At 35.2% G+C, this 16,044-nt stretch overlaps 1 protein-coding gene across 3 annotated transcripts in view; it reads right to left on the bottom strand.

Moving 5' to 3' along the window:
- Nucleotides 1-16,044, bottom strand: part of USP47 (ubiquitin specific peptidase 47) — a 127,920-nt gene that overhangs the window by 70,281 nt on the left and 41,595 nt on the right. For 2 of the 3 annotated variants that reach the window (XM_049780983.1, XM_049780984.1), the window contains 4 exons: nt 12,593-12,796; nt 8,703-8,816; nt 6,290-6,428; nt 2,477-2,573 (listed from right to left, as the gene is read on the bottom strand). In XM_049780983.1, the coding sequence (XP_049636940.1) occupies nt 2,477-2,573; nt 6,290-6,428; nt 8,703-8,816; nt 12,593-12,796 (554 nt within the window). The remainder of the gene's footprint in view (nt 1-2,476; nt 2,574-6,289; nt 6,429-8,702; nt 8,817-12,592; nt 12,797-16,044) is intronic. The other variant, XM_049780985.1, reaches the window with a different exon arrangement.

Genomic DNA, 16,044 nt, shown 5'->3' with positions numbered 1-16,044 from the left:
GGAACCAACCCTTTCTTAGTTCTGTATAATGAAATATCACTTTCAAACTGTTTCTTCATCTGCACTAAACTTTACTCTTCAAGCAAAGGTTTTGGCCTTCCTCTCTAAATTTATGTCTCATCCTTACTTAGCTCCTATAACAATAACAAAAAAATTTTTTTGGTGTGCCAGGAATTAAACCCAGAGCCTCACACACATAAGACAAGTAACTAAGTTACTTGTAATTAAGTTACATCCCCAATTTACATTTAAAAAAAAGTTTGTGTGTGTTACACTCAGCTCAGCTTAATTCTGGCTCTGAGCATAGAAATCATTCCTGAAGGCTGTGGAGGACCCTGTGTAGATTAAATGATTTGGGCATATGCAAGACAAGTGCTTTACCCACTGTATTATCAAACTCCAAAACAGTGGAATTTTTTACTCCTCAAAGTTATTTGCATTTGCAGTTTCTTCTGCCTTGACTAGTATTTCCACAGATTTTCAATAGGACTGGTTCCTGTGAAACTTTTCACCAGATACTTCCAAAAACAGGTCCCTTCTAGCTACCATGCTACTTCCTGATGGTAACTCTTTCTTTCCATGTTGTACTGCTTAATTTTCTTCAGAATGTATAGGACTATGTGAAATAAGTTCAATTATAGGATCCTCTGTGGAATATCTAATAGAGAAATTTTACACTTTTACTGCCACTATAATCACTGTGTCTATTAAGTAGTTACTATACAGTAAATACTTAACGTAAGCTTGCTGAATGAATAACTAGGGCTATCCTTTCCGTTTTTGCCACAGTGTTAGGAATTTAAAGACTGTTAGCAGAATATCAAAATTCATAGGTAATGGGATCAGAGAAATATTACAGGAGGCTTATATAAAGCCAATCTTGTTCAATCCCTAGCACTGCATTTGGTCATCTGATCAATGTCAGGAATCTGCCCTGAGCACACTGAGTATGGCCCAAACTCCCACCTACCGTATTTTCCGGTGTATAAGACGACCGGGCATATATGATGATCCCCTAATTTTACAGTCTCAAACCATCTTTTCTGTTACTCCATATTGTCTTGCCGCAGCACAGCTATTGTGTTCCTTGGCAAAGTTTACAATGTTCCTGTGCTGCAACTGTACCACAGTGAGCCAATCAGAGCAAGCAAAGGTTCAAAGGTTACACTGTAATAGACTTCCTCTCTGACTCTGGCCAATATGAACATCTATTTACAGTGTAGACTCGGGTACAGAACATTGTCTAATTTGCATGCATAAAAAGCTTGCTTGGATTGGCTGAGTTAAGAGAGGTGGTCTGAGCAGCCTTGCAGTGATTGGTGCAGGATAGAGTTGGAAAATTCGTTTTGTGGCAATATCCATACGATTTTCTCAGGATATAATCTGCGTAAGACGACCCCCGATTTTCGGTTGACTTTTTCGTTTCAAAAGTTGTCTTATATGCCGGAAAAATATGGTACTTAAAAAAAAATATCCTCAAGGGCTGAAGAGATAGTATAGGAGTTAGGCATGTCTTTTTGTTTTGATGCCACAACCACTAGTGATCATGAGTTCCTTCTGGCTCTGAACTCAATAATTACTCCTGGAGATGTTCAGGGATACCAGGGAGTAAAACCCTGGGTTGGCAGCATATAAGGTAAACACACTACCCGCTGTTCCATTGCTTTGGACTCATTGGCACATATCTTATATGCAGTAAACCCTGGTTCAATTCCTAGTACCACATAGTAAACCAAGGAGGGCAAGGCCAGCCTTGTAGCTCCAAGCACTATGAGCTATGATCCTGGAAGTCCTTTAATGGTGCTGCAATGGCCTAAGTAGTTCCTAGAACCTCTATACCTAAGCAGCACTGTATCCCAAGCCCTGTGCTGAACAATTTGTTTGGGTAGACAAAAATGGCTAAATCCCAGGCCTTCAAAGCTCTGCTGAGGACTCTCAAATCACTCAGCCCCTGAAAAAAAATCTTATAGTTAATCAAACTCTTTCCCATATATATGAAGATGGTTTTAATAAAATAATTTATTCTAAATATAAATCATAAAATTTTTCCCTTTAAGCCTATTCTCTTTTAATTCTCTCCACAAATTTTTTTTGAGGTGAGGAGCTGTTTCAGCCATACCTGGCACTGCGTGCTCAGGAACTGCTCTTGGTTCTAAACACAAGGGTCACTCTAGGCAGTTGGCAGGACAATATACATTGGCAGTAGCAGAGAGTAAATTTGGGTCAACAGTAGCACAGCAAGTACTTTACCAGCTATAATATCTTTCTGGCCCCATCACCACAACTTTTAAATATACCATTTTTTTCATCATAAACTCTTTTTCAGATACACTATTGAACATACGTTCTATGAAATATAAAATTCCTACCAACTTTACAAAAAATTTCAAGAAGGTAAATCGGATTTCATTTGTTAAAACTATATATATTTTCCATTCCTAACTTAATTGTATTTAAAACTATTTTAAATACTCACTTATAGAGTGCATTCCTAAATTCTGGAGTCATAAAAAGTGTCTGCAAAAGGCTATTCAAATAGCAAGTCATTGCTTGATTTACTAATCCCACGTATCCTGTAAAAAGAAAATACAAATATACATAAAACAATACTTGAATTAAAAATCATAATCATACAACATAATCAAATTTTAATACAGTATAAATTTTAAGAAATTAAAGTCACATAATTGAAAACTATTTCTATCAACAATATATAACAAAGATCCTTTTCACCCTCATTCAATACTGGGGACAATGTTAACTGATACAGCCTTTTGGCAAACAGTATGGACGTTCATCAAAACAGCAGAACTTGAGAGGCCGGAGAGATAGCATGGAGGTAGGGTGTTTGACTTGCATGCAGAAGAATGGTTGTTTGAATCCTGACATTCCATATGGTCACCTGAGCTTGCCAGGAGCGATTTCTGAGCTTAGAGCAAGTAACCCCTGAGTGCTGCCAGGTGTGACCCAAAAACTAAAAACTAAAAAAAAAAAAAGAACTTGAGCTTCCACATGATGCAGGAATTCCACTCCTTGGAATATATCCTAAGGGCCAAGAACATAATGCAGAAGAGATCTCTGCACTTCTATGGGTCATTTAGCATTATTCCACAATAACTAAATCTGAAAACAACCCAAGTATCCAAAAACAAATGACTGGATAAGAAACTATGGTATATTCACTCAATGAAACACTCCTCAACTATAAGAAAAGATGAAGTTGTGCAATTTGTTGGTTGGTAGATGAATCTGGAAAGTATTATGCTAAATGGGATTAGTCAGAGGGAAAGGAATAAAGGAATAAATAAAATGATCTCTCATATATGTGGTATATATAATGAAACCTAGTAAAGAAATTAACAAATGCCCAAAGGCAATAGAAATGAAAAGCACAAAGAAATGAAAAGTCCACAGTAGGAAGCTTGCCAATGGGGTGGAGGTGGGGCAAAAGGGGTGGGAAATAGGTTAGAAAAGGGAACATTGACATATCAATGGTGGAGGGAAAAACTGCCTACCAGAGGCAAATTGGGATATGGGGAAAAACTGAAGGACACGGGCAATGGTATTGTTGGAATATTGTACACCTGAAATTCAATCATAACTGTAATTCATGGTTGACTTAAATATAAAGATCCTCTTTTAAATATATGCACTATACATAAACTGCTTCTCAGAAAGTCAAGATATATGTCCAGAGATATAAGGGAGACAGTATTTAGCAAAATTTGAAGAGGAACATGCTTAATATGGGATGCTTTACTGACATGAAGTAAATTTAATACCAAATCCGAGAAGCTATATAGACAATAGAAAAGTACAAACATGCTACAAGTATCATATATACCCAATGTAGAGAGCATACTAAACAGTCATTAGTCACCAAATGCTATAAACCAAACTTTTCATGCAGAATAACATGATAAATTCATTCATACAAAGAGTGAATTCCTTTATTTTAACAACCCTATAAAGAAATTAGGTTTTCATGATGAGAAAATATAAGCTATACAGTCAGATATGGCAATAAGAGAAAAGATGAAGAGGATAGAGAAAAGAAACCTACACAAACTTAAAAGTCAAATGATAGTTTAAAGTACTATATGAGGAAGATCTATAAAGATCTATTGCTGAACAATAAGATAAAGGCTCTGATATGGATGAGTGTATATATATATATATATATATATATATATATATACACACACACACACACACACACACAAATATATGCATACACGTATATATGTAATTGAATATGACCACCACTGTTGAAATTGTATACAGTCTACTTCAGGGTATTTAAATATTAGTATCTGGGGGGAAATTATTTCCTGGAACCTACAGTTAAACTGCCCCCCAAGTAATACTCAAATAAAAATGTAAAAAAAAACTATTATGTAATAAAAAACAATTTATCATCTCATCATCTGCAATAGAAAATGTTTCATTCTTTTTATTCTTGATAGTTTCATGCAACAAATTTTAGTGATGTAAGCAGTATAAAATACCAAACATAAATAGTAATCATGCTGTTTCAAAAAAACTATACCATTATGCCGGTATAAGTGATTATTCTTGATAGTTTCACACAACAAATTTTAGTGATATAAGCAGTATAAAATACCAAACATAAATAGTAATCATGCCATTTCAAAAAAATTATACCATTATGCCGGTATAAGTGATTAGAAGAAACTGTTCTAATCACAAACTATATTATTTTGTTTAAAACTTTATATATTGATTGATTGGTTTTTGGGTCACACCCAGCGATGCTCAGGGGTCACTCCTGCCCTGCACTCAGAAATTGCCCCTGGCAGACTGGGGGACCATTTGGGATGCTGGGAATAGAACTGGGTCGCATGCGAGGTAAATGCCCCACCACTGTGCTACATCTGTGGGCCCCACAAACTATATTAAATGGAAGACGCCAAAACACACTGAAACAAACTGTAATGTAACCTCTAGTTTTCTTTCTACAATACTTATTTTCATGTAGTGTTTAAAACAGTATCTGTAAAAGTTCTACAATAAAGATTCAAAAGTCATATCCATCACAAAATGCCAAACTGAAATCAAAGGATTCTCTAAAACCCAGTTTCCATTTCTTTTAACATGAAGTCTATCTAGTGCAAAGATTTGTTGTAAAATTAAATGACATAAAAATATCATGATTACAGGGCAGGAGGACAATGAATAGGGTATCTGACCAAACCCAATCCAGGTTTGACCTCTGATACTCCTTATTTTCCCCCTAGTCCCACCAGGAGTTAAGTCCTGAGTGCAGAGACAGGCAGAAACCTTGAACACTACCAATGTGGCCCAAAAATAAAATAAAAACCAAGATTATATTTTTGGTAATATTATGCATGCATGCATTAATCTTTGGTAAATGTAAAAAATAAAGCAATTACATCAGCCAAAAAAAAGTTGAACATTTTTAAATCAAAGTTTAATTATGCTCAGGAAAAATAATCACAATTTAAAAATTCTAATTCATTTCAAATGTATGATCAGACTAATAATACCACAAATTTAGTAAGACATGCCTACGTTATCTGCTTGAAAATAGAGCTATGCCTTGTATTCTCGTCTAATTAAAAGAGAATGAGACATTCCTTTCAAGAGGAAATCAACTTTTTATTTTTTGGTTTTTGGTTCTTGGGTCACACCCCGCAGCGCACAGGGGTCACTCCTGGCTCCACACTCAGAAATCGCTCCTGACAGGCATGGGGGAACATATGGGATGCCGGGATTTGAACCGTCTTTCTGCATGAAAGTCAAATGCCTTACCTCCATGCTATCCCTCCGGCCCCAGGAAATCAACTTTTTATCTTACTTTTTTGTTTGTTTTTTGTTTTGGGGCCACACCTGGTGATGCTTAGGGGTTACTCCTGGCTATAGGCTCAGAAATCGCTCCTGGCTTGGGGAACCATATGGGATGCCGGGATCAATCCGCGGTCCATCCTAGGCAAGCACGTGTAAGGCAGACATCCTACTGCTTGCTCTACAGCTCTGGCCCCAAATTTTTATCTTTTAAGGTTCAATTCAAACCAAATTACCAAACAGAACAACTTTCCTTCAAACATAATGGTGTTCATCACTGAACTGTGATAGAAATAACACTATAAATCCAATTACTTGAAGAAAAGCAGAGTTTTAACCCTGCTTCTGTTAAGTAGTGGTCTCATTTTAGATCTTAGTTTTCTAATTAGTCTTCCAAATTCTTACTCAAATTCAAATATGCCAATATTTAAAAATGTAGATTAACAATAGCAATATATCTTACCAGTTTCTGACTTGTTCAAAATAGATGAATAGGAGTAGCTTTGGCTGACATAATCACTGGTAGACCCCACAGAACCTTCTCTTGGAAGTGGACCTATAAATCTGTCTTGAACATTGTCATCCCCAGCACTGGAATCCTCCTAAAATGTAGCAGAATCAATATTTAGTGTGGAACATATACTATTAAAATAATAACAAAAGACTATAATTTTTGAGACAAATTAAAAAACATAAAGTAATACTATTAGAGTTGCAACTATGTCACCAATTGTCGGTAGAAGATTTGAAAGATGCCCAATATATTTGGTGACATTTTCAAAGTTCTTACTGTCTATATTTTCTTTAATTCTCCTTCAAATTTTTACTTAAAATATTCTGAGTACTAATAAAGAAAAACTACATTAGCAGTCTATCATTCATGTTTATATTTATTTATTTATTTTGGTTTTGGGGCCACACCCGGCATTGCTCAGGAGTTACTCCTGGCTGTCTGCTCAGAAATAGCTCCTGGCAGGCACGGAGGACCATATGGGACACCGGGATTCGAACCAACCACCTTTGGTCCTGGATCAGCTGCTTGCAAGGCAAACACCGCTGTGCTATCTCTCCGGGCCCTCATTCATGTTTTTAATCTCATTCCTGCCAAAGAGGTATTAACAGATTGAAATAATCATTAATAATTAAGTGGGCTGTATAGGTTTCTACTATTTTGAGTAAAAAACTACTTATAAAAGTGTGTCAAAAAGGATTAGGCGATAGACAATTATGATAATGCTGAAAAATAACTACTGTGTATTTTTACATGAACTCCTAAAATGTGAACCCATAATTCTCTAAATTAATATCTAATTTAGGTTTGATTAGTTTCCAATTAGCCAGAATTTTCTTATAATGTCATAAACAAATAAGTGATGAAATAAAGATCAGAAAGACATATTTTCAATAATATTGTGGCTAGAGTGATGGCATAGCGGTAGGGCATTTGCCTTGCATGAGACTGACCCAGGACTGACCCCGCAGTTCAATTCCCCAGCGTCCCATATGGTTCCCCAAGCCAGGAGCTATTTCTGAGCACATAGTCAGGAGCACATAGTCACTGGGTGTAGGCCCCTTCCCGCCCCCAAAAAAGAATATCTTATGTTTCTTATGTTTACTGCCCAATACCCTGGCACATTAAATCTCAACACACTTTTAAATGAAAAACACCAAATAAAAGAATTCTCTTTGAGAAAACATTTAAGAAGAAGATTATAAAAAGACCATACACCCTTCTCTTAGTTTCCTCAGGTTATGGATATTGAGATATCCCAGACAAATTTTCACTTATAAAACCCATGTTCTATATAATATATTCTCTTCTCCATAGTTTCCAATATTTATCAAAAATAATTTAAAGCATAGTTTTTAAACTTATACATTCATGTCTATCTCTTTAAAAGTAAGAAACTCTGACCATGAAATTTTAGTTACTAAACTAGATCTCTTAAAGTCACGGCAATAAATGCAAGTCTACTAACACATGAATTAGGCTAAAAACTGTGGAAAAAAGAAATATAACATTTAACCTATAAATTAAAGGACAAAAGAGCATAAAAATGTCTGAATAGTCTTTCTCTCTAAATACTGAAAATCCTGTGAAAAAACTGATAGAAAAAGCTTAGCCAAGGAAGAGCCAGTAAAATACAGCAGCAGTTCTTATTAATATCTGTATTCATCCTATGTGGAATCTCCTTTCCCCCAATGCCCTTACCTAAGCTTGTTTGAGATGTTAATCCCACCTGGAGAATAAGACCTGCCATGACCAGGACTGGGCAAGCTATTTTGAATAAAGAATAAAAAAGGGTGCCTGGGGGGAGGCGAGAGAGATAGCAGCAAGGAAGCATAGAGTAGCAGCAAGGGAGATAGACAGAGCTCCTGAGAGAAAGACATGAGTTTGGCAGACATGGTGCAGAGGCTCATGGTGGAGAAAAGATGAGGGAATAAAGCGAGCTGAGTCCAATGAAACTTTAACTGATTGCTTGTGAATTATGACTCCACAATTATCCTACATCTTCAGATCTGCCAGCCAAAGGGGCTAGAGGTGCAGTGCTGAGGGAGGCCGCACTCAACATGTGGACTCTATACTTTATCTTTTATATTTAATCAACAATCCTAGACTCATTGCTATTCTTATTGAAACAGTCTTGAGAGCAGCAACCTCTGTCCATAGTACAGCAACATATTATATATACAAGTAACAGTGCTAAGAATTTCCCAGTATATTAACATCTTTACTTACATATACATACATATCATAAAATAGAAAAATATCTTATTATATATAAACTACAAATATATTCCTTTCTCTAAAAAATTGCTTCCCAAGTGGGAGATGACAGTGCAAAAAATATGAATTTGGATTTTAAATAGTTTACCAGCAGTATCTGAGGCTGTTCACCATCTTTATCGGTCAAATGCAGAAAGTTCTTCTTTCCTGGCTCAAAATTAGCCTCAAGAAGAGACTTGTCACTGGTATGATCCAGTGTACCCTATAAATACAAAATATAATATCTCAGTTTATGAGAAACATTAATTATAACAGACATATATCTACATTTATTGAACTCAAATCACATTTTTTAAAAAAAACACTGGTAAATTCTATTAATCCAGACATGGAATTACCATCAATTTATTAACTGGAAAAGGCTTTATACTGTTATTTCAGATGTTCATAAATAAAAAAATGAAGGAAGGAAGGAAAGGCAAATATAAGGATATTGTTCAAGTAGGAAAAACAATAATACACAAGTAAAAGATTTGCTTACATGTGGCAATTAGGGTTCAATGCCAGGCACCCAATATGTCCCCTAAGCCCTGACCTGAACAGGTATAACAGCCACCATCACCACTACCCCCACCCCCGCAAAAGAAAAAAAGTTCATATGATAGAGCATGTATTGCATGTACATGTGGCCTTTGTTTGAACCCCGGGCCTGCCATCAACCCCACAACATTGGTAAGGTCCCTACAATTAAAAGGTAAAAGTTAATAAGATGAAAGTATTACACAAAAAAGAATTGTGAACATTTGTGTTTTTGTTTTCTAATAATACAAATGTATTACAAAAGGTTTTAAAGAACTTTTTAAAAATTAAATATATAACTGAAAGTGTGAAAACATGTTTTGAAACATGTCTGCAATGATACTTTCCAAATAAGCAGTGTATCAAGCATTCCAACCAAAGTAATTATAAAATATAACAAAACTAGAGTCATTAAGTAAACCCCTTAAAAAAATCTCTGGGAAATTGTACTCCAGTCCAATAAAGAACTGCATTCTAGTCCAAGGGAAATGTGATTACAGCTTTGAATATTAAACATTTAAGACATTTAAGATAGTCTTTGCCTCTTTGATTCCATAGAACACCCTTGACCCTAATTGTTATTCTTACATACTCTAGTAAGAAGATGAGATGAAATTCTGTACGTGCCAGACCCTACACACCACATGCTAGTCAATTGTGAAGAAAATTGAAAAATGGGATTATTCTTTTATTAAAAAAACTACTTTGCTACATTAAGAAATATGTTAATGATTTAAATACATAAGAAATACCTCTTTAAAGGACTTGCTTTATGACAATGCCTTTAATTATGGATATTAGGTATTAAAATTCAAATATCATGAACAAAAATTAATAAGCACATTCTTCCACTTGCTATTTGTATAATTTTATCAAGTCAATTTCCAGTGACTCAGCTTCAATAACCATAATAAAAGCTGTAATAGCCCTTACCTCATAAAAGTTTTAAATGAAAGGATTAAATAAGATTATGTTTGAAAAACCAAGTATTAGAATATTAGACACACAGAGTGCAGAATATTAAGTAAATAAAAAGTCTAGTTTATGAAAGCTATCTCTGAATTTTGACTTAGTAAGAAATCCAGGAGAAAAGTTAGACACAGAAAGACTGAAGCAGAAGATACACGAAAGGAGGAAAGATGCTGATTTATGGGACCAATTAAAAACTGGCCATATGAAATAATAAGACCATATGAAGAACCAGGAATACAGTTTTATTTCAATAAATAAATCTATTAAATTTTTGATAATCATACAAGCAACACTATGAGTCCCATAAAAAGAGTAGACTTAGAAATATACAATATGCACACATATACACAGATAAAAACTGAGTACATGAGAAGTTATAGCTATAGAAAAAAGAAAAATATATAATCTTCATACAGAAGTATTTTAAATTAGGTATTAATTTAGCATGTTTTGAAGCTTAATAGGGAGTATCTATGGTGACTACAAAACAGTATAATGAGACTCTAGTCATCACGATTTACATTCTATGTATTATCAATGTAAAAAAACATATAATAAAAAGAGATTAAGAGAATTGGCAGAAAAACTAAAGGAGGACAAAGGAAAAAAGATTAACTTTAGAACAGAATAAGGAAATATATGGTTTATTAAAAGTAAAATATAGATATGACTTGGGTAGGCAATATAAACTATTCTTTTAACTAAAAGAGAAAAAACTATAAATTATATATTATATTAACAGGAAGCATTAAAAACTTCAGGTTAAAGACTGCTTATCTTATAGGACTACCAATTTTATTGATCAATTCCAGAGAGGAAAAGTATATAATTTAAATAATTAAAATTAAAAATAATTTAATTTTATTTACTAGAAAAGAAATCTCCCAAGCAGCACTCCAAGATCCATAAGCCTCTCAGATGCTATTAGACAAACCAGGCTAAAAATGTTCAGTGCTTCAGCCCCAAAATCAATGCTACACAGGCTCAGAAGTACTGAAGGCCTCTAGGGCCACAACCCTAGTGAGTGGGTGCTTATCAATTGAAATGCCAGGCATTTGCTCCAGTTCTTTGAGCTTTCTTTCAAACCCCAATTAAGTTATTTGATCTGAAAGCAACAAGAATACTATTATTTATAGCATTATTATTATTTATTATAAGATCATTATTATATTATTATTTATTATAAGATCATTCTAATAGCAATATGCAAGGTGCAACCAAATTAGGGAAACATAAGAAAGAACAAAGATTATTTATTATGCTCTAATAATAAGAATTAGATCTAACTCAACAGTTTCCTTCAGCACTTTTTCATACAAAATCAATCAAGACTTCCTCTTGACTCATCAAGTGAAATTTTTGTTGTTTTGAGGTTTGGGATCAAACCTGGCAGTGCTCAGGGCTTACTCCTGGCCTTGTGCTCAGGCTATATAATTATTCTAGATAAAGCTTGAGGTTCCATATGGAATGTCAAAGATCGAACCCAAGACAGCTGCATGCAAGCCAAGTGCTCTTGCTACATCCTGTACTATCGTTCCAGTCCTAGCAAATTAAAATTTTTAAGGGAGGAAGGGAAAGATGGTGAGAGAGAGGGAGAGTATTCAGTGGTTAAGACACTTGCCCTGCATGTGCAAACCCAATTTCGATCCCCAGTACTGCATGCAGTTCACCCCAGAACTGGCTAGGAATGATCCCTGAGAAACACCATGTATAACCAACACCAAAAACAAATCCCTACTTAAAAATAGTACTTAAAAATATGTGATTGCGGGCCCGGAGAGATAGCACAGCGGCGTTTGCCTTACAAGCAGCCGATCCAGGACCAAAGGTGATTGGTTCGAATCCCGGTATCCCACATGGTCCCCCGTGCCTGCCAGGAGCTATTTCTGAGCAGACAGCCAGGAGTAACCCCTGAGCACCGCCGGGTGTGACCCAAAAACAAAAAAAAAAAAATATGTGATTGCAATTGCCTGATGATATACAGGTCTCTATAACTAGACCATGAGATCCTTGAAGTAGATGTCATGTTATTATAACCTTCTTAGTCAGAGCGTACCACTCTAGGACATAATAATCTGTTAACATACACGGGGTATATGACCTTCTACTCCTTTTCCTTCTATATTTTATTTATCCTTTAAAATAATTATTCCATATTAAATAAGTAACATTTCTAGTTAATACTAGAAATTTTTCTGTAGTTTATGCAGTCATGTAAATTAAAAACACTGAGGAAATTACATTATGAAAACTAAGATAAGCAAATATTGAATACCTTAGAATGGAGAAAAAGGGATGAAAATTAAAGGAATTGCTCATAACGTAGTTATTAAAGTAGTTGTGTTTAACGTAAACACAACGTAGTAGTGTTTCATGATAATAAAAACGGTAGAGAATTTTATAACTCTTTAGTAACAACAACAACATACTGACTATAGTGTTAACAGTTTAGGAGAAGATATTTATAAGTCTAGATTTTTTTTTTACCATATCAGCAGTATTGACTCCATTTCCCCACACCAAATCAAAGGTTCCATTTATGTAGCCTACTTTGTTGGCCACATCTTCAAAGAGCTTTCTGAGTGGAGTAGAAGCTGGTAAATTTAAAGTGATCCGTTCATTCAATGTTTTTGAATTTGTAGTATCTTGTATTATACATAAAACTCTAGGTTCTTCAGCAGCATTTTCTATCTGAAATTTAAAAAAAAAACCTTAAAGAAAATAACTGTAGTTAGCCATATTTTCTAATGATTAAATGTCAAATAAATGTGCTAGTATTACTGTCTTGTTATGTCTGAAAAAGTCATAAGTATGGCAAACATATACTTATACAGTTTGCTCTGGGTTTTTTTTTTTTTAAGAATCAGCATTCTGCTAGGTATTTCCTAATATCTGTTAAGATGCAAATTAATACCAGCAAGTCATATAGATGGCATACTTGAGCAACTATTAATTTAAACAAAATGTGATCCTTAAAAATGCCATTATCTGGGGCCGGGAAGGTGGCGCTAGAGGTAAGGTGTCTGCCTTGCAAGCACTAGCCAAGGAACGGACCGCGGGGCGTCCCATATGATCTCCCCAAGCCAGGGGCGGTTTCTGAGCGCATAGCCAGGAGTAACCCCTGAGCGTCAAACAGGTGTGGCCCAAAAACCAAAATAAAAAATGCCATTATCATGCTAGTACTGTCTATATTAAGCATTTCTGGTCTCTTGAAGAAACAAAAAGAATATATAGACATATAAGCAATAAGGATTGTCTAGAATAGCAAAAATTTATAACTATGGGACACGGGCAATAAGGCTTCCTAATATACCCAATTGATTAGATGTTCAAAATGTCTATCAACATGTTAGGAGCCGATAAAATTATTCAAACAGATGAATTAAAGAAAGAACAAAAAGCAACAACACTAACAACAAAATGATTCAATTACCAAGTAAGGAGGTAAGGGTTACAAATTTTGTTTTCCCATATAGTATACAATTCAGTAATTATCAAGACAAAAAAAATTGGGGGGGGGGCCACACTCGGTGACGCTCAGGGGTTCCTCCTAGCTATGTGCTCAGAAATTGCTCCTAGCTTGAGGGACCATATGGGACGCCAGGGGCTTGAACCGTGGTCCGTCCTAGACTAGTGAGCGCAAGGCAAATGCCTTACCGCTTGTGCCACTCCTCCGGCCCCAAGACAAGAATTTTTAAGGGAGATTTTTCTTTTTCTCTAAGAAGCGAGCCTTCAAGATATTAAGACATTACTTTCCTCTTCCATTCTCCATAGGGTAAGAAGACTTCAGCAAATACTTTAGCAGAAAGTTTCCTCCTTATCGTGTAATGCCTAACTCAATGTTCTATCATCTGATGGAAACAGAACTGAGGTTCTTTCTAATCTCTCTGCTCCCTCTTCCTCACATAGCCATCATATTTTAGCCTTTCTACCCTCTTCAAATATCTAGAATCCTCTTTTTGTTTTGTTTTGTTTTTGAGCCATATCAGGTGGTGCTCGGGGATTACTTCTGGCTCTGCACTCTGGAACATCTCCAGGCAGGTTCAGGGAACCACATGGCAATCTAGGGGATTGAATTCAGATCAACCACGGGCAAGGCAAGCACCCTACCTAATATACTACTGTTCTGGTCAGACACTTTTTGTGGTTGTTTTTTGGGGGTCCATGCCTTGCCATGCTGAGGGCTTACTCCTGGCTCTGTATTCAGGGAACATTTCTGGCAGGGCTTCAAGGGACATACCTGATCCAGAAATTGAACCTGGGTTGACTTCAAGTAAAGCAAGGACTCTGTCTACTGTACCATCTCTCTGGTTCCTAAATCAGGATCTTAAGTTTACTGACAATGTTAAATTCTTCCAGTATTCTTCTTCTTAAATCCAGAATAGTATCTTTCCCTCACTCCCCCATAATAGTTTGTTTTTTTTTTTTTTGGGTTTTTGGGCCACACCTGGTAACGCTCAGGGGTTACTTCTGGCTATGTGCTCAGAAGTTGCTCCTGGCTTGGGGGACCATATGGGACACCAGGGGATGGAACCGCGGTCTGTCCAAGGCTAGCGCAGGCAAGGCAGGCACCTTACCTTCAGCGCCACCGCCCGGCCCCCCCCATAATAGTTTAATAGAAAAACTTAATTGCATTTTTCATTCCCTCAAAATCAAGAGCAGCAGTCTTTTAACTGGAAGGCTTTCTCAATATCCTCAAACAGGCTTCACAGAATTAACATATTAAAACGTGTTATATACTGATTTTTATTTTTAAATAAACAGTATTATCAACCCCAACTTCTGGTTCCTTTCTTATTGTCTACTTTAAAATAATAATTATCACTAACAAGTAATAAAGATGGCTAAGTGAATTTGTTTTGCTTGATAAGGCAATATTACTGCTTATGCCGTGTATAATTTTAGGTTTTTTGAAGTTACTTAGATAAAAATTCATCCAATTATTTTAGAACAAAAATGAGTTGCTATAAGAAGTTTATTTTTAGGGGAGGGAAAGAAGGTATATTTTTAAATGGATTAGCTAACACTACAATTCAGACAGATCAAAATATTTAATTACTAACGATAATTCATATAAGATGAAAAGAATGCCAAAAATTAGTGACTAAAAAAAAATTTAGTGACTAAAGACTAAATAGAATTGATAGAACCAATGTAGTGACCTATTATTTAGCTAGTAAAATGATGAACTAAATAACTAAATTTGACAGGGAAAAATTAAATGATTTATTTGTAAGTAAAAAAAGAAATTACAGGACAACATGTATATCCTAATTTGATGTTTATTTTAAAAAGTTTCACATATATGTTTTGACAGAAAATATATTTGGAAGAATATTTCACACAATATCTTATTTTTAGGGGACAGAAAAAGAACAGGCAGGGACTTGACTTGAGTACAATTGGGTGTGGCCCCAAATATAGAATAATACAAGATAAACAAGATAAAAAGACCTTACCAGTTGTTAGCACATATTATGGATTATTTCTATATATTAATGCCAAACTGAGAAAAATACTGTTTTAGAATTCTGATTTATAATAAAATAATTAACACAAAATAAAAGTCAATTTTATACCAAATCTACTTTTACATATTATGTAGCAAATTTAAGAAGCAAACTAGTTTTCAGCTATAAAATACAATACGATTTTAATAATATGTAACAGAATCTCATTTGAAGCCTAAATGACCAAAGAAATAGTTAATCTTCAAGTGTGTCCTATCTTCAAGTGTGTCCTTTCTTTTTTTAAACAAGCTTTCTATTAATGTAAAAATTTTATTTTTTTAAATATAAAAAGTAAAAGAGGTAAAGAGAAATCAACTAGGGGCAAGAGCGATAGCAATAGGGTGGGTATTTGCCTTGCACGCAGCTGACACAGGACGGACTCAGTTCAATCCCCAGCATCCCATATAGTAGTCCCCCAAGCCAGGAGTG

This window comes from Suncus etruscus, chromosome 9, assembly GCF_024139225.1.
Source record: "Suncus etruscus isolate mSunEtr1 chromosome 9, mSunEtr1.pri.cur, whole genome shotgun sequence".
In the NCBI taxonomy this organism is placed as follows: domain Eukaryota; kingdom Metazoa; phylum Chordata; class Mammalia; order Eulipotyphla; family Soricidae; genus Suncus; species Suncus etruscus.
Note: the sequence above shows the minus strand (reverse complement) of the source record. Positions and strands in the feature narration are given on the sequence as shown.